This window comes from Sardina pilchardus, chromosome 16, assembly GCF_963854185.1.
Source record: "Sardina pilchardus chromosome 16, fSarPil1.1, whole genome shotgun sequence".
Lineage (NCBI taxonomy): Eukaryota > Metazoa > Chordata > Actinopteri > Clupeiformes > Clupeidae > Sardina > Sardina pilchardus.
This window is the reverse complement of record NC_085009.1, coordinates 30362098-30388591: the sequence shown is the minus strand read 5'-3', so window position 1 is coordinate 30388591 and position 26494 is coordinate 30362098. Positions and strand designations below refer to the sequence as shown.

The 26494-nt window shown below is 42.0% G+C and overlaps 2 protein-coding genes across 11 annotated transcripts in view; both read right to left on the bottom strand.

Moving 5' to 3' along the window:
* LOC134059982 (ribonuclease inhibitor-like) overlaps window positions 1-21980 on the bottom strand; it is a 34699-nt gene extending 12719 nt beyond the window's left edge. For 4 of the 10 annotated variants that reach the window (XR_009935102.1, XR_009935106.1, XR_009935103.1 and 1 more), the window contains exons 1-10: window positions 21736-21980; window positions 21147-21312; window positions 19016-19160; window positions 14851-15841; window positions 14592-14735; window positions 13556-13651; window positions 12377-12683; window positions 7148-7764; window positions 6681-6854; window positions 198-371 (exon numbers count right to left, since the gene is read on the bottom strand). Coding sequence is in view for 3 of the 10 variants with exons in the window: in XM_062516554.1 (XP_062372538.1) it covers window positions 198-371; window positions 6681-6854; window positions 7148-7306; window positions 7576-7691 (623 nt within the window). In the remaining 7 variants the exon portion in view is untranslated. Of the gene's footprint in view, window positions 1-197; window positions 372-6680; window positions 6855-7147; window positions 7765-12376; window positions 12684-12959; window positions 13063-13555; window positions 13652-14591; window positions 14736-14850; window positions 15842-19015; window positions 19161-21146; window positions 21313-21735 lie in introns of all 10 variants that reach the window. The other 6 variants (XR_009935104.1, XR_009935108.1, XM_062516553.1 and 3 more) reach the window with 4 other exon arrangements.
* Window positions 21981-22323: 343 nt separating this feature from the next.
* LOC134059645 (protein NLRC3-like) lies at window positions 22324-26212 on the bottom strand. Its single transcript, XM_062516088.1, has 3 exons — window positions 26144-26212; window positions 25485-25680; window positions 22324-24122 (listed from the first exon to the last, which is right to left on the bottom strand). The coding sequence occupies exons 1-3, from the start codon at window positions 26210-26212 to the stop codon at window positions 22324-22326; spliced, it is 2064 nt and encodes a 687-aa protein (XP_062372072.1).
* Between the last annotated feature and the right edge of the window lie 282 nt (window positions 26213-26494).

Here is a 26494-nt window from a genome sequence, read left to right as displayed (position 1 = left end):
GCTACTGTGGCCGTGTTTTTATACATTTGAATATTAATTTTCAACTTCGAATATCTGATTTTTAAAACTATTTGAATATAAATTTGAATATAGAATATTCGTTGACAGCCCTAGTGTGTTTGTGTTTGACAGAAAAAGAGATAAAACACACAATCAAATTCACTCTCAAACTCAGTATTTGTTCTTGGAATACTCACTGTAGATATTCTAGTTTACAGTTGGGATCCTCCAGAAGAGAAGAAAGATGCTTCACTCCTGAGCCTCCTGCTTTATTCCCACTCAGCTGCAGCTCTCTCATGTGTGAGGGGTTTGACCTCAGAGCTGATGCAAGAGCTTTGAAGCCTTCCTCTCCAATACTGCACTTAAACAGGCTGTAGAGAGAAGTAGGAGAAATACTTCATCTTCATTTCCTTTTGGACAATCAACATTAATGTCAAATGTACAATGCTCTTTGAGTGTGTGTGTGTGTGTGTGTGTGTGTGTGTGTTTTGTCATAGTGTGAGTGATTGTGTAAAGCCTACCTTACATTGACAGACTTTGCAAAGATTTGGAAAAGATTTTTGAAAGACTACTGTCTCAGACCCTCTCACATCTAAAGACAATTCATTGAGTTTCTAGTCACAGTCTAGTGTCACAGGCCAGTGTCAGATTAGGATTGTGCAAAGACTGTGGGTCACTATTTACAAGACTGCAGCTAGATTCCTTCAAATTATTTCCATCGTGCAATAGGCTACACGTCATCATTAACAGGAACTCACATGATAATCAACTCATATCCAGTGTTGGGAGTAACGAGTTACAAAAGTAATGTAATTACTGTAATGTATTGCTTTTTGCTGTAACGCGGTAATGTAAGGCATTCCAAAAACGAAATGGGTAATATTTTACTCGGTACAAAGGTCAGTAACGCAAGTTACTTTGCAATTAAGTGGTGTTTTATTTTTATACAATCGCCAGACGAGATCAGTAGAGGAGAAACAATCCGCGCAAATATAGGCCTAGAATGTTTTTTTCTTACTTGTAAAAGATGGCTGAAGCTGAAGCAGGCTCGACGTCGGACAGGACATGTTCAAGATGGATATACTTTCATTACTTTCAGTTTGTTAGAGACAAAGATATGAGGATGGGACACAGTAAGTGCACTTTATGTGCGAAACCAAAAGATCTACCTCACGCAATAGCACAAGTAATTTCACAAAAAGTTTAGACCACGCTAGCATTACGTGAGTAAAAAGAAAGCAAACTGAGGACGAGTGGAGACTTAAAGCAGCTACATTATCTCGTTCCGCGATGCCACTTGAACCTCAAGAAGTAAAGAGACTTGTGGAAGAGTAGCCTATGATTGAATATACTGTATGCATCCGCTGTCAGCAGTGGAGTCTCCAGCTTTTAGCAAGACCCCCGTCCAGACTAGCAATGACAAGGTAAGGTGTTGTTGCCTCAACAGGTTGTCACTGCTGTAAATAACAACATCATGTCAATCTGTAATCCAGACAAAAACGTCTGTTAAACACAATAAACCTAGCAATAAATAGTAGCTGCCACAAGTCTCCTTACTTCCTGAGGTTCAAGTGGAATAGAAATGCAAAAAAAGTGTATCTTGTCAGGTCTTTGCTTTAGGTTATAATACAGTGGGCACTGATTTTAATGAGTAGGCTAGGTAATAATAATAATAATAATAATAATAAATGTTATTTGTATTGCACTTTACACCAAATCAATGACCTCAAAGTGCTACAATGCACACACACACACAAAAAACAGGATAAAATTAACAGAAGAATTAAAACAAGCAGATAAAATTAAGCTAAAACCAGCATATAATAACAAGCTAAAAACGATCATATAAAATTAAACTAAAAACCAGCATATAAAAGCAGATGAGAGTATTTTAGTTAAAAGCTTTTCTAAAAAGATGCGTCTTCAGGCCTTTTTTAAAAAAGTCCACAGTCTGTGGTGCCCTTAGATGGTCAGGGAGGGCATTCCACAGACTGGGTCCAGCAGAGCTGAAAGCTCGGTCACCCATAGTTTTTAGCTTTGTTCTTTTTTGTTGGATGAGGTTTGACTGTCCAGACCGGAGATGACGTGAGGAGGAGTGGGGGGGGATGAGTTCTTTGAGGTAAAGGGGGGCAGAGCCATGGAGACACTGGTGTGACAGAAGGGAAATTTTGTATTCAATCCTGAGCTGAACCGGAAGCCAATGGAGGGATTTGAGGATGGGTGTAATGTGCTGGAATTTCCGCACCCTCATCAGGATCCTGGCAGCGCAGTTTTGGATATACTGCAGCTGCTGGATGTTCTTGCTGGGGATCCCGATGAGGAGTGCGTTGCAGTAGTCCAGCCTGGAGGAGATGAAGGCGTGGACAAGTTTCTCGGCATCGGGGAGAGTGAGTGAAGGGCGGAGTTTGGCAATGTTTCTGAGGTGGAAGAAGGAGGTTTTGCACAGATGTTTGATGTGTGCCTCAAAAGTCAGGTGAGGGTCCATCTTGACACCCAGATTTGTGACTGAGGGAGAGAGGTGGATGTCATGACCGGGGAGGGGGATGCTGGTGATAGTGGATGCCCGGATCTGGTGTGGAGTGCCAACAAGGATAGCTTCTGTTTTAGAACTGTTGAGTTGTAGGAAGTTTGCCGTCATCCACGCCTTTATCTCCTCCAGGCAGGTGGAAACTGTGGATAGGGCTGCAGAGGGTGTTTGGTTAGTTTTTATATAGAGTTGGGTGTCATCAGCATAGCAATGGAAAGACATTCCATGCCGGCTGATGACATCACCAAGGGGGAGCATGTACAGAGTGAAGAGGGTGGGGCCTAGGACTGAACCTTGAGGGACCCCACAGGTGACGGAGTGTGTGGCTGAATTTGCACCTGCCAGGGATACATATTCTGTTCTGTCCGTGAGATATGATGTGAACCAAGCCAGGGTGGAGCCAGAAAGTCCGATGGAGGAGTGGAGGCGTTGTAGAAGGATGTGGTGGTCAACTGTGTCGAATGCTGCAGTGAGGTCAAGGAGGATGAGAAGTGATGGAGAGCCAGCATCAGCTGTCAGCAGCAGGTCATTTGTGACCCTGACCAGGGCAGTTTCCGTACTGTGGCCAGGGCGAAAACCAGACTGAAACTTCTCATATAAGTTGTTTGTGGTGAGGTGTTTATGGAGTTGAGCAGAGACCACCTTTTCCAACACTTTCGAAAGGAAAGGGAGATTGGAGATGGGGCGGTAGTTGGCAGGTGGTTCTGGGTCAAGAGTGGGCTTTTTGAGAAGTGGCTTGATGACAGCAGTTTTCAAGGATGTGGGGACATGGCCGGACTGGAGGGACTGATTGATGATATTGGTGATCAAGGGACTTATTGCAGAAGAGTGATTTTTTATGAGAGTGGAGGGAAATGGGTCCAGGGCACAGGTGGAGGGCTTCATCTGTCTCAGGATGTTTTCAGTATCATGCTGTGTGATGTTGGTGAAGCAGCAGAGAAGCTGAGAGGACTGAAGGCCTGCCGAATCGCCTGGAGATGCAGGGGGGGCAGAGGGAGGGGGGATCATGGAGGTAGAGGGGCCGGAGAGAGTGGAGCGGATGTTGTCTACCTTTGTTTTGAAGAAGGAGATGAAGCTGTTGCACCGCTCCTGCGTATTAACGGAGTGTAGGGGGGTCTGGGGATTGAGGAGATGATTTATGGTTGAGAAAAGTTTCTTGGAGTTACCAGGGCTATTGTTGATGAGGTTGGAGTAGAACTGTGAGCGTGCATCGCTGAGGGACTTGCTGTAGGCCCTCTGATGTTCCCGGTAAGCTAGCTTGTGGACCGCAAGCCCAGAGTCCTTGAAGCGGCGTTCAAGGACACGGCCAGTTCTTTTGAGCAAGCGTAGCTCACCAGTGTACCAGGGGGCTGAGCGTGCAAAGGTGACAGTTCTAGGCTTGAGTGGGGCGTGATGGTCCAGAAGAGTGGCGAGTGATGAGTTGTAGAGATCCACAGACTCAGTGACTGAAGAGGGGTTGGCAGCGGAGAGATGTTGGAGATCAGCAGTCAGGATGCCTGTGTTGATGTTTTTAAGGTTCCTGAAATGGATTTGTCTGCTGAGCTTGTTGAGAGGGGACAGGGTGGGTAGCTCCATTGAGATGGCCTTGTGGTCGGAAACACCCAGATCGTGCACAGAGAGATTGCTGATGGAGGTGCAATTTGTGATCACTAAATCAAGGGTGTGGCCTTTGGAGTGTGTTGGGACATTGACGTGTTGGGTGAGGTTGAGACTGTCAATGAGATTGAGGAGTTCAGCTACAGAATAGGATGGAGTATTGTTTACATGAATGTTGAAATCACCAAGTATGATGATTTTCCCTGGGCTTGTGCAGAGTGTTGTGAGGAGGTCATGTATTTCAGGGATGAAGGCTGGGTTTGGTTTGGGGGGGCGGTAAATCAGGAGAACTGTGAGGGAATGTGGCGGCTTGCATTTAAACGCTAGGCATTCAAATGATAGATGAACAGGTAGGGACAGTTCAAAGTCTTCCCGGTGCACTACGGCAAGGCCACCACCACGGCCTGTGGTGCGCGCCTTGCTGAGATAGGTGTAGCCAGGGGGGCAAGCTTCATTTAGACTTGAGTAAGCCTCTGGTTGTTGCCAGGTCTCAACTAGGCACATGAAATCTATTTTTTCATGTAAAATGTGATCGTGGATAAAAGATGCCTTATTATTAAGGGATTGTGCATTAAAAAGCTCGATTTTAATGGATGGGGCTGGGGAGGTGGTGGGGGAATGTCTCTGTAGGGGCCGGAGTAGGCTGTGATCCACTCCACGTTTTCCGTCCAGTTTAGAAATAAGTGGTCTCCGGGTGGCAGCGCTCTGATGACGTGACAGTTTTGCGACGGGCGTCCAGATGGAAGGAATGCACTGTCCGGGCTGCAGGTGGTAAACAAAGTTTCTGCGTGTACTACGATGGGTAAACCGAGTGCGACGCAGAAGTCCAAGTTCATTTACAATGGGGATGTTAAGTCCAGGAGTGAACACGCGGTTGAAGTTATGGAGTTGTGAGAAGGAATAACTTAACGCCATGCCGACCAAGGACGGATGCCACCTAGCCTCGCTAACCGCTGGCCAAACAAGGTTGGTACCACTTAGCAGCCAGCCAACAGCAAACCCGCTAGCTAGTAGCCAGTCAGCCGGTAGCCCGACCGCCAATGGTCCAACAATGCTGGCAGGGCGACCCGGGCAGCTAGCGATACCGTCACCAGTAGGAAGCCCCCAGCCAACCGACAACCCGCTAGTAGCCAGTTAATCGGTGGCCCGCTCTTCCGTGACCTGCGCCGCTAACAAGCCCCGTGCAAGGGTCCCACAGATGGACAGCAGACAGACATAGGAGAACAAGCCAGACCATGGAGCAACTCCAGTCAAGTGCGTGAAGACGATGGAAAAGCGCTTCAGGTTGGTCAGATATTGATTTGTGTAAACAATCCAAACGAAGGGCAGTAATCCAGAGTTTTTCTAACTTGATGGGTATAAACAATCCAAGTGAGGGCTGTAATCAAAGTAAGGTCCCGAGTTCTTCTAAAAGTTTGTGAGGGATAAAAGTTAAAGCTAAAATACGATCAAAAAATCAGTAGTTGAGCGACTTGAACGACTTGAGCAGCGGCAGCCAAAACGCGCCAGCGTACACTCCCTCCCCTCCTAGGTCTAAAGTTACCGTATCTCTAGTGCAATTTATCAGACTTAAACCCTTTGTCGGTTTCAAAAAATTCTACCTATGATTGAGCTGGATCAAGCATAATAAGCTACATAAAATAATAATAATAATAATGTATATTAAAGTTTATATGAAAGTAATTCAAAAGTAATGCAGTAGTAGTGTAATGCTTTACAATTCAGAGACAGTAATATTGTAGTGTAACACATTACTTTGAAATGACAGTAACAAGTAATACATAATGTATTACGTTTTAGAAGTAACTTGCCCAACACTGCTCATATCAAAGTAATTTTTTTCACGTTTCTGCAGCATTGTTTGATGTGTGACATCACTAACAGATATAGAGTTGTTCTGTCACATAGAACAGCCGACTAATAAATTATAAGAAATTAAATAACAAATAATCATATAGGCTACAGCTGTCGCCTATTTTGCCCCTTCCTGTTTCGTGTTCGCAAGAGGTTACTATTGGTTTTTAATGTTCACGTCACTATTTGCAAGAGCCACGATTGAAAAGACTTCCGATAATATCAAACATGTTTGATATTGTCGTAATGGCAAAACTAGAAAAAGACTGCCTCTGACGGACTTAAAACCGCTAAGATTGGCACCTTACACTAAACAATTTAGATGACGGGAGCGCGCCGAGATTCTAGTACAACTCCCAAGATTTCCGCCCGATTTTGGAAATTTAGTCGCCGACTGTTAAAACAGGCCAAAATCGTGCAATGTAAGCCAGCCTTAAGTGAGTGAGAGAGTGACTGACTGACTGACTGACTCAGTGGTGTGTGTGTGTGTGTGAGTGTGTGTGTGTCGTGTTATAGTGTGAGTGATTTCTACAGGTGAGTGACTGTCAAATTTACAATGCACTTTGTGTGTGTGTGTGTGTGTGTGTGTGTGTGTGTGTGTGTGTGTGTGAGTGAGAGAGTGACTGACTGACTAAGTGGTGTGTGTGTGTGTGTGTGTGTGTGTGTGTGATAGCAACTCAGTACTTGGTCTTGTGATACTCACTGTAGTTTCTCCAGTTTACAGTTGGGATCCTCCAGAAGAGAACAAAGATGCTTCACTCCTGAGTCTCCTGCTTCATTATGACTCAGCTGCAGCTTTCTCATGTGTGAGGGGTTTGATCTCAGTGCTGATGCAAGAGCTATGACACCTTCCTCTCCAATACTGCAGTTATGCAGGCTGTAGAGAGAAGTAGGAGAAATACTTCATCTTCATTTCCTTTTGGACAATCAACATTACTGTCACATTTACAATACACTTTGTGTTTGTGTGTGTGTGTGTGTGTGTGTGTGTGTGTGTGTGTGTGTGTGTTTTCTCATAGTGTGAGTGACTGTGTAAGTGAGTGAGAGAGTGACTGACTGACTCAGTGGTGTGTGTGTGTGTGTGTGTGTGTGTGTGTGTGTGTGTGTGTGTGTGTGTGTGTGTGTGTGTGTGTGTGATAGCAACTCAGTATTTGGTCTTGTGATACTCACTATAGTTTCTCCAGTTTACAGTTGGGATCCTCCAGAAGAGAAGAAAGATGCTTCACTCCTGAGTCTCCTGCTATATTCCAACTCAGCTGCAGCTCTCTCATGTGTGAGGGGTTTGATCTCAGTGCTGATGCAAGAGCTCTGAAGCCTTCCTCTCCAATACTGTAGAGAGAAGTAGGAGAACTACTTCATCTTCATTTCCTTTTGGACAATCAACATTAATGTCAAATGTTCAATGCTCTTTGTGTTTGTGTGTGTGTGTGTGTGTGTGTGTGTTTTGTCATAGTGTGAGTGATTGTGTACTGTACGTGAGTGAGAGAGTGACTGACGGACTGACTCAGTGGTGTGCGTGTGTGTGTGTGTGTGTGCGTGCGTGCGTGCGTGCGTGCGTGCGTGCGTGTGTGTGTGTGTGCGTGATAGCAACTCAGTACTTGGCCTTGTGATACTGTAGTTTCTCCAGTTTGCAGTTGGGATCCTCCAGAAGAGAAGAAAGATGCTTCATTCCTGAGTCTCCTGCTTTATTCCCACTCAGCTGCAGCTCTCTCATGTGTGAGGGGTTTGATCTCAGTGCTGATGCAAGAGCTCTGAAGCCTTCCTTTCCAATAAGGCACTTACCCAGGCTGTAGAGAGAAGTAGGAGAAAACCTTATCAGTCTATTGAGGCTACATGCCCACTCTCTTATGCCCCGGTGTTCTTCCCATTGCCCGTACCCACCAAACTGCTGTTTGCAACATCAATACTTATTACTACTATTGCTACAATGATTAGACAATTTTTGCCAAACTGATACGAGTACGAGTATTTACATTTGTGTACTTGCCGATACCAAGTACTGATAATTCTCCCACAAAATAACTAGCATAAAATTGCAATGACTTTTCTTAATTGCTCTGATTGTTACAATAAGCCTAAAATAAATATTGACAATAATGACTATCAAAACAAAAAATCTAAAATAAGCCTCCACACTGGCACTGTGTCCATATCTAAATTGAACAAATGATGAACTAGAATATTTGGTAACGCTCCATAATAAGGGTCCTTAATGAATAGCAAACTAGTCATTAACTAACCCTTTGTTAATGTTTGTTAATTGTTACTAAAATAGCTATTTGCCGCAAGTTAATGGTTTTTCATCATTAATTAATTAATTAGTCATCTATTGTTGTCTGAACATGAGCATCACCTTTAGTGTAGTTTTCGCACAACTTTCAGCTTTGCCTGTTTTGTTTTATCTTATCGAGGACCTTTGTGAACCTTGTGATCATTCATTTCCAGTGTGAGAGACCCATACTAGTTATATTGCTAATATTAATGATGACAAAAAAACATTAACTTTTGCCAAATAGATATTTTAGTAACAATTAACACATATTAACAAAGGGTTAGTTAATGACTAGTTTGCTATTTATTAAGGACCCTTATTATGGAGTGTTAATGAATATTTTGCACTATAAAATCTGATAGCACAACAAAGCGTGATACCACGGACTCTACTGTGGACCTTTGTAAAATGGTCGTGGCTCCTTTAAGAACTCAGAGCAAACGGCCAGACTATGTGCCACCTAACGCGAGAGGGAAAGAGAGAAGATGCATCCGCCAAAGCGGTTAGTGGAGGAGACTTATGTATTGTTTAAACTATTGGCCATTGAATAAAGCGGTGATATCTCACACACTATGGGTGCCTCTTAACCCTCTAACCGCCCAAGGCGCCGTACGGCGACAAGCAACATCACTGATTAAAACAGACGGTAGATCCGAGTAGGGTGACAGATCGCCTTTGTACTCTCCACCACTAGTTGGCAGACATCCAGAGCTTCGATTCAAGCCCAAATTCGAGTAAAAAAGTTTTCAGGAAGTGCCTGTATTACTCGCGAGAAACAAAAAAAAAAGACGCATTTCCTGTTTATAACGCGGAAGTGAAATGCGCGATCGCTATGCACAAATTGAAGCAGAAAAACGGCAAATGTTAAAAAACAAAGTTGTGTGTTATGAAGTCTTGGGTCTGCCATTCACCTACTCTGATTCTGAAGGAGAATATCTGCCTTTTGGAGATTATGATCGGTCGTTCATTGGCAGTGACAGTCAAGATGCGTCTGTGAATGGAGGTGGGTCTTTGCGTGTGTACGTCAATGTTTACCTGCAGCAATGTTGACCAAAAGGTTCAAATAAGCATGGTGTGCTTGGTGCCAGTGATAATCATGATGATAGTGTCTGTAATTGACATGGTACAGACAGCAGGTCTAGTAAAAATAGGGCTCTGAAGAACTACAAAGTCATCCGCGATAGGAACTGATTTGACCAGGCTACTTTATTATATAGTAACATAGGGATTGAGGTAATACTAATAGTTTACTATTGTTGGTTTACATGTGGCTGTGGTCCTGTTTGTTTGTTATGTCGGAGAAATTACAAAAATCAAAGTAAAACTGCTCAAATGTGTTCAGCAATCAGTATTTACTGAAATGTGCATAATTTGACGCTATTGCCATCCTGTGACGTCATAATATGCAAATTAGATGAGTAAATTTACTCCCTTTATAAACTTTAGTTCATAGTCAGTGATTTTCACATTTACAGTAGGACTTTATCTCTGACCACTTTCAAGCCATGGCCTTTTGAATTTTTTATGCAAAAATCCAAAAAAAACCCGGGCGGTTAGAGGGTTAACCTCTCACCTCGATGCTCGAGGCTCGTTCCCACTGATCTATAACTAACACTGGATAGACTATCCCATTGTTGCCGCCCCATCATTCTTTATGTAGATCATTGACGACGACGACTGAGGAAGGAAGGGAGGATGTATACAAGATTAATGAGAGGCACCCTATGTCTTGCATCTGCCTGTTGCTCATGACACAGGCTACAGTAGAAGTGAATTGGGCACTGACTTCGGTCTTGGAGAATATGATCTGACAAATGTCGACGATGACGATCTGGACTCGCGTAAAGACAGGGAAGGGTAACATTTTTCATTCTATAAAAGAACAAAATTCCACAAACAGGCTCAATCAGCGAGATTTTGGTGCACTGTAAAAAAAGAAAAGTTAGTTGAACTTGAAATTTAAAAGTCAACCGATTTCACTGACTTTTTCCAGTTATTTCAACTGCAGTGTGCAGAACTTCATATTTCAATTTGCAGGACTTAATAAAGTAAGTACACAGTTAAACTAGTAGAACATGAAATGTTAAGTTAATGGGACTTAAGTTGGTAGAGCTAGGAAAAACTCAATAATTCAAGTAAGAGGGGCTTAAGTTGGTACAAGTAGCTAGAACTCAATATTTCAAGTTAAGAGGAACTTAAGTTTAGAAGTAGCAATAACTCAATATTTGAAGTAAGAGGAGCTTAAGTTAGTACAACTAATAAAATCAGGTCGAACACCGTATCAGTCACAACAGATGTTTTATTTAGTGATATAACGCTGTGAGCACAAGTATTGGAATCACAAACAGCAAAAAATGGAGCCACCTCCAAAAACATGAGCTTTCAGGAAAAGCTACAAGCTAGAACAAAATCAGCCTGCACTTGAGCCCAAATGTGTCCATACCTGAGAGCAGTTCTCAAATAAAAATACATAAAATAATCTATGTGTGTTTAAGTGCTGTCAGTGTCTTGGGATTCACAATGTAGCCATGACATACACACATACACACACACAATATACAGAACTATCAAACACAGCTAGCCTCCAATAGCTGCATTTTCTAGATCTGTAAATTGTGCGTGCGTGTGTGTACGTGCATGGTTGCATTTTGTAAATGTATGGTGTGCGTGTGTGTATGTGTTTGCCTGTGTGTCAGTCTGCATTATGTCTTTCTCCCTATGAAGCACCTGTATTGTGTATAGTGTGTGCGTGTGTGTGTGTGTGTGTCAGTGTGTAGCCATTATGGAGAAAGACATAATACAGAGAGACATACTGGCAAATAACTAAAGCACTTCACTCAAAACCACATAGATTGTCTCAGAGTCTTGGGGTCACAATCAGGAAAACAAAATGGAGCCACCTCCGAAAACATGGTACTTACAGAGAAAAGTAGGAGCTAAAACAATGTCTTCACCCAGAGAACAGTTAAATGGCCTGCACTTATAGTTTGAGCCCAAACTTTTAACATTTCAGCAGAGCAGTTATCAAATAACAAACATAGAAAAACAAATGAAAGAATATTTGTGTTTAAGTGCTTTCAGTGTCTTGGGATTCACTATGTAACCATGGCATACATAAAATATACAGATCTAAAAAACGCTGCCAGCCTCCAATGGCTGCATTTTCCAGATCAGTATATCATGTGTAAGTGCGCGTGTGTGCATGTGTTCCCCTATCAGCCATTATGGTGAAGGACAGAGACATACTGGCAAATAACTGTAAACTTCGCTTCACTCAAAACCACATAGATTGTGACCCCAAGACTCTGAGACTATCACTATCAGTAAAACAAAATGGAGCCAACTCGCTAAAACAATTCAACAGCCTGCACTTGAGCCCAAATGTGTCCATACCTGAGAGCAGTTCTCAAATAAAAATACATAAAATAATCTATGTGTGTTTAAGTGCTGTCAGTGTCTTGGGATTCACAATGTAGCCATGACATACACACATACACACACACAATATACAGAACTATCAAACACAGCTAGCCTCCAATAGCTGCATTTTCTAGATCTGTAAATTGTGCGTGTGTGTGTGTACGTGCATGGTTGCATTTTGTAAATGTATGGTGTGCGTGTGTGTATGTGTTTGCCTGTGTGTCAGTCTGCATTATGTCTTTCTCCCTATGAAGCGCCTGTATTGTGTATAGTGCGTGCGTGTGTGTGTGTGTGTCAGTGTGTAGCCATTATGGAGAAAGACATAATACAGAGAGACATACTGGCAAATAACTAAAGCGCTTCACTCAAAACCACATAGATTGTCTCAGAGTCTTGGGGTCACAATCAGGAAAACAAAATGGAGCCACCTCCAAAAACATGGTACTTTCAGAGAAAAGTAGGTGGTAGGCTAAAACAATGTCTTCACCAGAACAGTTCAACGGCCTGCACTTAGTTTGAGCCCAAACTTTTTATATTCATATTTCAGCAGAGCAGTTATCAAATAACAAACATAGAAAAACAAATAAAAGAATATTTGTGTGTTTAAGTGCTTTCAGTGTCTTGGGATTCACAAGGTTTCACATTCTCTGAAGGTCCGTCCGTCCACACACACACACACGCCTATCTTAACAGTTCGTACAACTTACGCCGAAGAGAAAGCGTTCTGGATGAGCAGGTCTGGGCATCAAGTTCCAGAAATACCCTCTGGATCACCTCGAACGTGTAGCAAAGGTCCTTTGGGTATTCCATATTTGTGGCGTACATGAGCCCAAAGAGGTACGCAACGGCGGATGGCATGTCTTGAATGTCCTCTAGGACCACAGTCTCTTCCAGAACGATTGCAATGTTTATTACCGTAGGAAGCGACTTCTTGGCAGCAACATCATCCTCCAGCACTGTGAGGATGCCAATCTTCACATCTCGTGTGTAGATGTCGTCTTCTGCATCAGTATCCTGAGAATCCAAGCAGAAAGAAAGAAGAAAAATCTAGGGTCAGTCAAGCACTATCCATGATGCATTGAAACATACCCTGCCCTCCTCGATGGCATGGACACAGCCACTGACAAGTGTGCAATTGACCCTTCCAGAAGTCCTCCGTAGTTAATGTTGATAGGACTCTCACCCTGCACGTCTATTACATAGGAGGAGAACCAGGACTTTTGAATGAAATGTCATTTACAAAAACATCATAATACACTGAAAGCTAATATTTTGTCACTAGCAACCTACATCTGTTCTCTGTCAAACACAGTTGCTTTTTCAGCTCTGAACAAAACCGTTCATGAGTTATTTAAGCAGAAGTCGAACATGCGTGTTGTTTCGTTCGTCCCTCCTGGCCAGTACAAATGAAACAGGTGTTATTTTAGACATCTTGTTGAATATCTATTAACAACTTTTTGCTGTCACCGTGAAGTTTATCTTGTGGTTATGGAAATATCACGCAATATGCCATTTTTTACAGTTAGAACAATACGTGCTCCAAATGATAACATGTTTATACAGTGCACTGTGTTTTTACGTGGTTAGGGCGCCACATATCCAAAAAAGTGCCCTTAATGGCTCACAGGCCGTGTAGTCTCTGAGTGGTTTTACAGACGTGGCTCTGGAAGGGTCAATTTACCCAGGTGCTTTTCACAAAACAAACCATGACTAGTTCATCTATCAGGCAGACAAATTATACACTACTATTTTACTACTATTGCTGTTTTTTTGAACCTCACAATGGCAGCCTGGACTTTTTAACCTTTTGTGCCACATGAGGGTTTTGTAGAGGAGGATAGAAGGGAAGCCTGGGAGGAAAACAGAGAAAGAACAATAGCACTTACCAAACATTTCCGAAAAAGGCATCCAGACTCCTCTTTTAGGACGAGAGGTAGTCCTTCCAAGGCAACTCTTTTCCGAAGGTCCACAATGTCTGACACCTGAGTATTGTGATAAAAAACAAAATGTAATGGCATTCTTTCAAAAGCGCATTTGTGAGGTCACACACTGATGTTGGACAAGGAGACTGGCTCTCAGTCTCCGCTCTAATTCATCCCAAAGGTGTTCTATTGGGTTGAGGTCAGGAGGACTCTGTGCCGGCCAGTCAAGTTCTTCCACACCAAACTGTCATCCATGTCTTTATGGATCTTGCTTTGTGCACTGGTGCACAGTCATGTTGGAACAGGAAGGGGCCATCCCTGAACTGGGCGTGCCCCTTAGTTCCAGTGAATGGAACTCTGAATTCTTCAGCATTTACCAAGAGATTTTGGACAATTCCATGCTCTGAACTTTGGAAACATGCAAGGTCCATAAAGACATGGATTACAGAGTTTGGTGTGGATGAACTTGACTGGCCTGCACGGAGTCCTGACCTCAACCCAATAGAACACCTGATGAATTAGAGCGGTGACTGAGAGCCAGTCTCGTCGTCCAACATCAGTGTGTCAACAATAATCTGCTGGAAAAATGGTCAAAAAATCCCATAAACACACTCCTAAACCTTGTGGAAAGGTTGAAGCTGTTATAGCTACAAAGGGAGGACCAACACCATATTAAACCTTATGGATTAAGAATGGAATGTTACTTAAATTCATATGTGAGTCAAGTGACACAATACTTTTGGCAATATAGTGTATTTTTCCCCTGGATGTCAATTGTAAAATAGATTTATACACAATCAACAAAAACTGAATAGCTGCGGAATAATCCTGGTGCAGTCATATGAATCCATGCCCTGAAATGCTCTAGTCTAGTGGATGTCTGTGTTGACTCTAGACTTGAGAAGACAGGCCAAGATTTCTGTATTTTAAAAAATCTATTGCAGTCATGTAGAGTAATACTATTTAAAAAAAACGGATGCAGTGTATGTACACAAATTACCTGGTCGTCTAGAGGAGCAAGCAGTGCAGTCAGCTCCTTCTTCTTCCGGTAATACTTCAGTAGTGCTGGAGTAAATTTTTCAAGCGATGACTGGAATGTTACCATGAGGTCTATGTTGGTAATCCGGTAGAATTCCCGGCAAATCTGTTAAAACAATGGGACAGAATGTTTAAGTTAATGGACAAAAGTTTCAAAGACAGATTAACAGTTGAAGTTAAACAACCAAATAGATGGAAAGACATAGTAAATAGATTCTGACCTCATCTTTGAAGAACAGAGCAGGCCATCTGTCTCTCAATACGGTAACCAGAGGCTGGATGTCAACCACCTCTTGACGTCGGAGGGAAAAGGTTAGAGCCATTGTTTCTTTAACAAAGGTGCTATCAAACTTCTTCTTTTCGGTTTCTTTAATTATTTGCAGTCTTAAGTCCTCAAGGGTCTCATCAGATTGGCCTTCGGGATGGGGTGGTAAAAAGTTTGTCTCTGCTCTTCTTGCTTTCTTGAGGCGAAACCCTTCTTCTTGTTGTCTTTTGTTCACGCTCACTTCTGCATGTCCTGCTTTACGCAACTTACTCCGATAGTTCCCAACTTTAAACCAAAGGCTTACAAGCCATCCATCATACCCGCTCCCAGGACCATCTTCTGTGAGACATGGGTGCTTTTCTACTAGTGCTGCAGCATAAAACTTCATATCTTGCTTTTCTGGGTAGCAACCAGATTCAAATATTGATTCAACTAACGCAGTACAAATGGCAGATTTCATTTCTCTTGGGGGGACAATGGGAGTTTTGGTCTGCCTGTATATCTCGTTGCCTTTTTTGAGACGAAGTTCAACATCAAGGGGGAATTTGGGAATTTCAATTGATCCTGGTAATGGCAAGTTTTTGGCTGTTTTGAGTCTTTTGTAAAAGTTTGGAGAACTTAAATTCTCATGACTAGATGTGCTTGCTGTGTCAAGTGATGACACCGAATTTGTATCGGACAGATCTGATGCAGGTGTCTGAGTATCATCAGAGGCTGTGTTGTCCCACACAACTTTTAGGATTGCTTTGTCTGCAGGCAACTCATCTATGCTGTGTAAATTACAAAGAGCATTGCCAAACTCTGGATCTTCAAATTGCAAAGAAAATTGTTCTGTCAGTCCAAGCATCTCTCTGAGAATATCCTTCAGTTGATCCACAGATTCTGGCAGACAAGGAAGGTTGACCCGCCGAATGTTGTCTGAGGATATGCACACCCGCAACAGCATTCTGAGGAGATAAAATGCACAACAATTTAAGGATTAATTACAGTATCTCACATAAGTGGGCACACATTTCTGCTCTAATTCATCCCAAAGGTGTTCTATTGGGTTGCGATCAGGACTCTGTGCAGGCCAGTCAATTTCATCCACACCAAACTCTAATCTATGTCTTCATGGACCTTGCTTTGTGCAGTCATGTTGGAATAGGGAGGGGGCATCTCCAAACTGTTGCCACAAAGTTGGGAGCATGGAATTTGGGGATGGCTCCTTCCTGTTCCAACATGAATGTGCACCAGTGCACAAAGTAAGGTCCATAAAGACATGGATGACAGAGTTTGGTGTGGATGAACTTGACTGGCCTGCACAGAGTCCTGATCGCAACCCAATAGAACACCTTTGGGATAAATTAGAATGGAGCCTGAGAGCCAGTACAAATGTGTTTCTGAAAGAATGGTGAAGAATTCCCATTAACACCCTCCTAAACCTTTTACTACTTTTGTCAATATAGCATACATATAATACAATATATGCAAAAAAGGGAGGAATGTACTGTGATATGTATGTAATCCCAAGTCTACCATATGTGCTATGGGTGGAGGCAAATCATGTACAGAATAAAAACTATTTAGAACACTTAAAACATACATTGCAATGTTTTTCACTTACCATTAATGCAATAAAAAAGCCTTTGGAGTGACAACAACACAACCTCCAACTGTATATGCCACCAATGGATGGAAGTCATTCAGCATGTCAGGGTCAATGACACACATCTCCCCATATCGGCTTTCCTCAATAATGTAAGACCTCAAATGCTTGGTGTACCACGATGTGACTTTCTTACAAAGAAATGACACAGCTTTCTGAATCACAACACATTTCATAATCTTATAAAATTCAGGCAAGCCACTCAAATATCCCGCTGAAAGGATCAAACCTGACCTGTAACTGATCCCATCCACACACACATCACTAGAGACTGAGACAGAGTTTGTGTTTGGAAATTTGTTTTCAACGGCTGACCTAAGAGGTGCCTCCAAGTCACAGGTTGAAAAAGGTTCAGCCTTCTCTACGTAAATTGCCTGACTGAAAAGGTCACCACGATCTGAGTAGTATGCCAGCATTTCTTGGTGTTTCGTTCCAAGTGTCAGAAGGATATTCTTGAAGTTTCTAGTGTCATGCACAACTTTTTTGAAGTAGCTATGCTTTGCTTCAAAACGCATGGTCCACAATGACACCAGTGGGCCGAAACAACGAATCAAATGAGGATAATGATCCACAAAGTGATGCTTAGGACGTAAGGACAAATCTGGAAAGGTTTCAATGACCAAATTGCGATGGTCATTTATCAAACTAGCCATGTAACCCAGTGTTTCCTCTGAAAATGATGTACAAACAGCCAACTCCGCAATGACCTTCAGATCCATTAGGATCTCCCAAGAAGGTTCATTTTCTGGAATGCGGTGACCAATTATGAGGGGAAGCAGACGAAGTAGAGTCCAATTTTCGTGTGCATTCCCTCCAACAGTACCCTTTCTGAAACACGACTTGGCAATTGTCTTTGGCTTATTGACTTTGTCAGGGTCTTGGTATGCGAAGGTCTTGATATACCTATTTAGGTCCTTGTGTGTGAAGAAACCTTTGGCTATCAAATCTTGCAAACACACTGCTAATTCCACTGGCACAATGCCCTCAAACAGGTCATGGAGCACATCAGGAGGAAACCCTGTAATGGGGTGAAAGTAGGACAAAGCCTTACTCAATGCACATTCCCTTTTCACCCCAAAGACATGTGCGCTGCCACTACTATGCAATGTCTCCACATGAGAGTCGTGTTCCTCAATGGTTCTCAATTTGAAATCCCTGACCTTTGTGTGCCTAATATCATTCTTGGCAGTTAAACAAAATCTGCAGTAGTTGGTGGCACTAAAACATTCCACAAATCCTGCCAAACTGTTTGCCCCAAGGTTGTCTGCACAGACACAAAAGACAGTTCCTTTCAAGTACCGATTAAGACCAGCGACAAACACCCCTGTTTGCTCCAAAAGTTGTATGTCTCGCGTTAAAGGGCTCAGAAATTTCTCATAACCAAAGGTCTGGACATCGTTACTGTTCCCAAGTGTAGCCAGCTGAATAGAAGTCAAATTAGAGCGGTACTTTGGAGGCAGATTGAGCAAAGACCAGTACACAGCCACAATTTTATGCTCCTTCTTAGATGTACCGAGAGGATTGCACACCTCAAATTCATCAATATACAACCCCACAGAAATGTTAGGACCATCCTCACTCAAAAGTGCATTGGTTTTGTAATAATGGCCATCTTGGAAAGATTTGAACTGTCCATTAGCCGAGCTGTGATCAAAAACCATTTTGTCTAAAATGTCTGCATTAGACAACAGGCTGTTAAGGGTGTCATGAATAGATACATAAATGAAAGAGTTGTTACGAGTTCTCTCAAAAAGGTATTCAATTGGCTTCAAAATTGAGAAATGTTCTTTGAAATACAAGTCGCGCCTGTACTGAGTGGATAAACTACCCCGTTCTGAAGTGGTTTGAATGATAGGATTACATTCTAACAGGGCCCCAGTGACTTCCTGAAGGATTGCTGAATCTTTATCTATGCCATGCTTCCTGAAAACATCTGTTATTTTCTTAACAGCAAGTTCATTTGCCAGTTTCTCAACATCATTAAGCTCTTGAACTACTTTTTGAGTGGCATTCTTTGTAACATGAAGAATGGTTTGCATGGACAAACACAAGGACGCCAGCTTGTGTTCCAGTGCATCAGTATCAAAACTTTCAATTAATGAGTCGTCTGCCTCTGAATCTATAGCACGAGTAGAGGGTCCTTCGTCCCCATCATCAAAACTATCATCATGATAGTCAACCTCAGCATCAGCACTTCCCGATGTATTTACAGATTTTATGTCTTTCTCTGTGTAAACTCTGTGATATCGACACTTATGAATGTTGAAGGTAGCAACATTCTTGATTTGATAATCACAGCCCACAAATGGGCATGTAATTCCTTTGCCACTCCTCAAGTGCCCTCTAAGGTGTGCAAAGTATTCACATGCGCTACAAACACTTTCAAATGAGCAACAGTCACATTTGAATGTTGATTTGATTCCACTAAGTGTCTTTTTTGCATGGTAGCGTGCTACATGACATTTCAAGGTACCTGATGTCCTAAAGGTGCAGACACAATCAGAATAGGGGCAGGGCCAAGTTCTTCCTTGAGCATGTACGAGCCGGTAGTGATTAATGAGGGTCCTCACATTCGAGTGGGAAAAGTTACATTTCTTGCATTGCATTGCAGGTTGTATCTGAGGGGAGGAAACAAAAGAGAATGACAAATGAGATTATCATCTTTAAAAAAATGCATTACATACAATGAAATAGTGTTGTCACGATACCAAAATTATTGTTTCGATAACGATACGAAGTCAAGAATTGTGATTGATACTTTTTCGATGCTTTTTTACAATTTTGTGTTTAATCATCAGTAGCCTTATATTTCATATTGTGTGATCATTCACACCAGTGGCCATTCAATATTCTGCTTGACCCTCCACACACACACACACAGAAAATGATAGTCATAATGTTTCTATATCATATATTTTGGAATTCATATATAGGCTAAGTGTATATATTTTGTTAATACTGTTTAGTATTTTACAATCTGCATAATTACTAATAGCTACAAATGTTTAGTCATTTGTGTACTGATTTAGCTATTACAGTTAGTCATATCTTTAATGTGGTGTGTGGGTCTAATTGAGTGCACATTGGTGGTGTGTGTAATTGAGTGCCTGTCGCTTTAAGAAATCCGTAGCCGTCAGTCTCACGGTTTTATGCGACTGAAAAAAAGTTGGATATAGTGCATGACAAGGATATGTGGATGCAATTCGTTATGCTTTCTGTGTCATTAGATAAAATACATGTTCAAAAAACTAACATGTCTAAGAAAAGCTTTCTGGGATCATATAAGAGATGAATGTCTTGCAATGTTCCTTTATGATTTTAGTGAGCACTATGATTTTAGTTAGCAAGCTCTCTCCAGATGTACAAGTTAGCCAAGGTTGCGTAGCCTATTGCTGACATTAAACCCAACAGTAAGCTTGCTGACAGCCATGTATTGCTGGTTATGGCATGACAGCTAATAACGTGTGTGTGAGGAGAGGAGAAAAGACGCGCAAGCTAGGGGAGCAGAGCCTACACGGCTGTAGGGGAAGGCGTGCCTGTGCACACGCATGTTACTTCAAAAGAACACGGACATTATTAAAAGTATCGATACTAATAAAATTAAGCATCGTAACATTTTTAATTTCAGGGTATCGCGTGCAACACTATGAATGAAATACCTTGAACTAGAGCAATTTGGGCAATTGGGTTTAAATACATGTTAACATTACTGTATATTAACACCCATAAGTATTTCTTGGCTAAAATATTGCAAAGTGATTTGGTCACTTCATTTGTCATTGCAGTTTGTAATGACACGGCTACTTGGTGAAAACGTTATCTCCTCACTATAATCTCCTAGCTGTGCTATACGTCCCATTTGCAACCCATTGATTCGATTAGTCTTCTTGCCTAGGCTGTTTTGCTGTGGCGTTAACTCTGATATATATTTAACTGCTCTGATAAATACTTAACGTTATCTGCAAAAGGTGCATGGCCGCGGAACCACGTGCGTTTATAGCTAGCTAGCTAGCAAGCTAGTACTCCATATTCACAAGGCAAGTCACATACACTGGTGCACAATGTTCGTAGAGATAAATATATTATCACTGATTTTATCCCAGACTTAGCTACAGTTGTGCAGCACACATATAAGCTGCAAATACTTTCACGTGACATCTTCGAACTTTATGCAAATTGTAAAATCGTGGAAAAACGTCAGTGGGGCTTCATGATGTAGCAGCTAGCTAATGTTATAACGTTAACGTTAGCTTAACCAGCTTTTGATAGGGTGCTGGCTACGCTATAGGCTAAACGTCTAAATATTGACCAGTGAATCGAATGAAACGTAGGCTAATTTAGAGCTAGTAAAGATTCATGTTATGCAGCATGTAATGCTGTGTACACCATTCTGTGTTAGAGGATGAAGAGAACGTTCATTTTCGGCTATGATTTGGCTATCATTCAGTTTGACCAACGACACGTTGTTTTTTCTATGTTTCAGACGATAACATATTTGCGTGGTTGTTTCAAAAACGTACGGTAACCTGTCATCTCATTCCTATGTTAGAGTAATAGATTGTATGGTCCGAATGGACAGAAATATATGAGCTTAGTCAGCTTACCTTTTCCAAAACGTGGTAGTTTCAGAGCGTGGTTGTCGGAGACTCGCGCCGCTTCCAATCCTTCCTCCAGTGGAAATTCCTTACTCCTTCCTAAGTCCAGTGGGAATCCCCGTAGGTAGTACAAATGCGCATGCGTGAACTTCAAGAATCTCGCTCTGGCCCCTGTCTGGCCCAGATACTTGACAATTTGAGTATTGTCAACTGACCTATTCCACTTTACAATGTTAACTCACTGGAATGGTTGAGATTAATGTTAATAACAAGTTTGGGAAGCCAACCAAAGGATTTGAGTTTTGTGTACTGAAAATCTTTTGTCTGCATAACAAATGCCAAGTTGTATTTTTTACAGTGTGTCAAACACTCGTTTTCATGCTAGGCAATACAGAAAACAGGCTTAAAGTGTAAAATACAGAAATATTCCTTCAAGAATGGCAGCTAAGATTAGGAGAAACTGTAATCAAGTGATATCGGTGGGTGGTATCGGGGAAGTTTTACGAGTACAAGTATGAGTACGAGTATATGGACACAATATCAACCCGATCCCTATGCCAGTATTGGTATCGGGCCATCCCTAACTAAAATGTCTTACCTGAGTGTCTCCAGTACACAGTTTGGGTTACCAAGTCCACTACACAGTTCTTGAACCCCAATATCTCCAATACTGTTTTCACTGAGGTCCAGAATTTTAAGTTTTGAAGATGCTTTGGTGAGGACAGATGCCAGACCTGCACAGCTCCTCTCAGTGAGCCCACAACTGTTGAGCCTGAAGGGGAAAACATTCCCCCAGTTAACAGAGACTCTCGAAAGGACTGTGACACCATAAGACCATTAGTGTTGTGCTTCTGAATCATACTTACTGTAAAGGAACCGTATGTAAGACATGTATTTCAATCAATCATAAAATGGCCCTGATATGTCACTAGACATTAAAGAATCATGCTCATATCACTGACAACAGCAGTAGAGACAGTATATTTTAAAAAAGGAGGGGGGGGGGGGGGGGGGGGGGGGGGGGGGGATACACCGCTCTACAGTATTTTGTAAGTGATTGCAGTACCAGTTTTGGCCAAAATCCTACATACAATTCTTTAATATTTACATATATATTACGTATTATCAATGTAAATGTTAAACCCCCCTCACACACATTTTCTGTCAATAGCTTTTGTTATCCTACTCACAGAGCCTTTTGGGATTCCTCCACTACTGGCTGCAGCCTTAGGAGACATTCATCAGACCTGCTGTACTTCTTCAAATCAAACACATCCAGCTTTTCTTCTGACGTCAGAAGCACAAACACAAGAGCTGACCACTGTGTGGATGAAAGATTGGCTTCAGAAAGTGTCCCTGCACTCAGGAAGCTCTGGACCTCCTCCACTAAGGAGTGATCATTGACTTCATTCAGACAGTGGAAGAGGTTGAGAACTCTTTCTGATGATGGTATCTCCCTGATCTTTTTCTTTATGTGCCTGCCTATTTCCTCTTTGCTTTCATGTTGTACTTCCTTTATTAGGCCTCTCAAGAGTCTCTGGTTGGATTCCAGAGAGAGGCCAAGAAGGAAACGGAGGAACAGATCAAAGCGTCCATCTTCATGTTCCAATGCTTTGTCTACAGCACTCTTCTGTAAGGTGGTGATGGGTTTTCCTGTTTTCCATTTCAGAAGCTGAAACCCTGTTCTGGGGGGTTGCTGTGGGGTTATGAGATCTTTCCCCTCAGTTATTAATATCAGGATCACATACAGAGCTGCAAGGTACTCCTGGATGCTCAGATGCACAAAGCAGTACAACTTTTCCTGATGAAGGCCTGACTCTTCCTGAAAGATCTGGGTGCAGATGCCACAGTGTACTGCTGCCTCTCTGACATCAATGCCACTCTCTCTCAGGTCGTCTTCATAAAAAATCAGGTTGCCCTTTTTCAGCTGCTCATAGGCCAACTTTCCAAGAGCAAGGAGACTAGCTCGGTTCCACTGTGGATCTGTGTCAAAAACTCCATCAAATTTCACACTCCTCTGCTTGGTTTGAAAAACAAGGAAATATGTGTACATCTCTGTCAAAGTCTTTGGAACTTGCTGACTTCCTTTAGTCTTGAGAAGTAATTCAATAACAGTAGCAGCAATCCAGCAAAACAATGGTATGTGGCACATAATGTGAAGGCTTCTTGATGATTCTATGTGAGTGATAACTTTGCTGGCAAGATTCTCATCACTGATCCTCTTCCTGAAGTACTCCTCCTTCAGAGCGTCGCTGAACCCTTGCACTTCTGTGATCCGGTCGACACACTCGGGGGGGATTTGATTGGCTGCTGCCGGTCGAGAGGTGATCCAAAGGAGAGCAGAGCGAAGCAAATCACCCTTGATGAGATTTGTCAGCAGAACATCTAATGAAGTGACCTTTGTCACGTCAGTCAAAATTTCATTTTTCTGAAAGTCTAGTTGCAGTCGACACTCGTCCAGACCATCAAAGATGAACAACACTTTGTACTTCCCCTGGCTGGAAAAAGTTAACTGCTTAATTTCTGAGAAAAAGTGTTGAAGAAGATCCATCAAAGAGAGCTGTTTGTCTTCCATGCGATTGAGCTCCCTAAAAGGCAGTGGAAATATGAAGTGGATATCCTGGTTTTCGGTGCCCTCAGCCCAGTCCAGGATGTACTTCTGAACTGAGACAGTTTTGCCAATGCCAGCTACTCCCTTTGTGATGACACTTCTGATTGGTTTGTCTTGGCCAGGTAAGGGCTTAAAGATGTCTGTGCATTTGATTGGTGTCTCCTGTCCATCTGGTCTCTTGGATATGGACTCAATCTGCCTGACTTCATGCTCCTCATTTACTTTCCCACTTCCTCCCTCTGTGATGTAGACGTCTGTGTAGATCTTTTCCAGCAGAGCAGAGCTGCCTTGTGTGGGCATTCCTTCAAACACACTCTTGTACTTGTTCTTGAGATTTCTCTTCAGCTCAGTCTGCCACACTACACAGAGTTCAACTACAGAATAGCATAAAACAAAAAAAATGTTGTTGTAAATGTAAAACCATGTTAAACTCTAAACTAGCAACAGAGCAATAGCCCCCATACGTCCAATGTGTCTTTTACACCTGTAACAATTCAACCTTTTAGCTTAGGCCGTGTTACTTAACGTGAAAGGGGTTCTTTTGAATGACAAATTAATGACTGGCAATAAGCAGATCATTCCAAATAATTAAAGTAAAACGAAAAGTTACATCTGAGCGCTGTTAGAATACTCTCAATAGACAACGATATTTCGTTGAAGGAAGAAAGCCACGCATCAAACAATAAATCAGATTGCGCACAGCGGCGCTATATATTCGCACACAATTCAAAAGTCCCCAAACAAAACAAAGCGTGTAATTCCCTCTTTCACTCAGTCCCGCACACAAACCTAAGAGTCCAAACTAACGAAACATGTCCTGTCCTTATCCAAGACCGCGCACAAATGTCAATAATCCATTCCAGGAAACGAAAGAGTCCCGCGACGAACAAACAAAAAATATAATCCCAGAAAAAAGGAACAACGCGATCGCAGTCTTTATGCTAGGCCCAGCAATGTGAAAAAATAGCAAAAATGGTTCGAGCTCACCGAAATATGGTGGATAAATTCACCAAGCAGACAGCGAAAGTGGTTTCTCTCCGTGCGTCCTCTGTTGCGGCAGGTAACGCACTCCAGGAAACGCACACCGTTTAGCTGGTTTGTCAGTAAGATTTCCCCAGTAGTATTGTCTATTTTTGACTCAAACTCGCAGGAAAGCTCTAACAAACACTGTAGCTGCAGCTCTGAAGTACTGGCGCCACCGATTCAAAAATCACACACGCACTTGCTATCTACTTCAGACCGCCCCCATTCACCTAGCGCATTCCCCTATATAAGTTCGGGTGCGCGGTGGTAGGCGTATTGGCCGACAGGGGCCTTATACAAAACACCCCTCTCCATACCTTTTTCATACAGCGTACATGATTAATACATATACATAAGTACATATACATATCAAATAAAGATATTACATGAGACTTACATATTTATTATATGCAATAATTTAACAATTGATAAAAAGCACCTAAACTAATGTGGCAATGTCACACACCAATGTGCCTTGTAGAGCTTTATTGATGTTTAATTGCAAATGGAAATAAAATTTCCATAATCACTGAGTAATCATGTGTAATAATCATGATCTCAATTGAACAAAATAATTGTGATAATGATTTTTACCATAATCAAGCAACCCTACTTAACAATACATACAATACAAGACACTAGTTTCTCTAATGTAGCTCTCTGATTTTAGTAATCAAAACCATAGGTAATAGAATTAAATGAACATGTCTTACTCTCTTGGAGTTTGTCAGCGATATTGTTCTGCTTCATGTTCCTCAGGAAGTGCAGTGCCATCTTGAGAGCTCCTTCTCTGGCATCACTCTCATCCTGCTCTTTACCCTCAAAGTGTTCTTGGTAATCTGGACTCAGAATCTTCTCAAATTTCTTCAGCTCATTCTTCACAAAGGTGATGATCTTCTCCTCAAGCACCTGGTGTACAAATATCTGGTTTAACTTTGCATTACAATGCCCATGTTTTTGTGCTGTACAGTATGTAAGGGATAATATATTGTCCGCCGGTAATTATCAAAAACTAAGTCCCGACAGGATGAACAGACCCCGAGACGCAGCGGAGTAAATACAGTAGTTCGCCACACTTGACAGTTGTAGGTGTTGCCTGGCAACGTACTTACTGTACTAGCTGAGTTTCACTTTCAATGAAATCCCATTGCAACCAGCGAACGTATTTGTTGCGGATTAATATGAAAGATGTAAATTAAAAGCACAAAACCCTTTGCCATTGACAGCGGCCATTATATAGATTTAACAGACCTCTGTACATTGGGAAAGCCCATTCATGTGAATGTAACTTTCTGCAGTAACGTGAGGAGCCGTGTAATAACATTTAAAAAGTGTATCAGTGCAGCATGACATACTGTAGCTGCATCCAAACCTGGAATATGTGCTGGAGTTTCTTCTGGGTAATATGGTCACTAAAACCATCTGATTTGGATTCTTCCATTTGACCACTGAGTAAAAACACAAATAGACTTCCATTAGTTGTGCATGCAAGCATGTTTAGAACACTGACATCTGTCCAATACCTAAACTAAAGATTTTGATGAACTGAACCAGAAATCTCTCTACTGAAAGGAAGTTGGAATTACTATCATAAGATGCATAACATCTGCATCCTACATATTGTAGACCATCCTGTTTGATTTAGGTTAGCTGTTTGGCTGCACTATGTCAACAGATAATGAATTCTGCACCTGGCACCTTATATTTCAGAAATGCTGATACT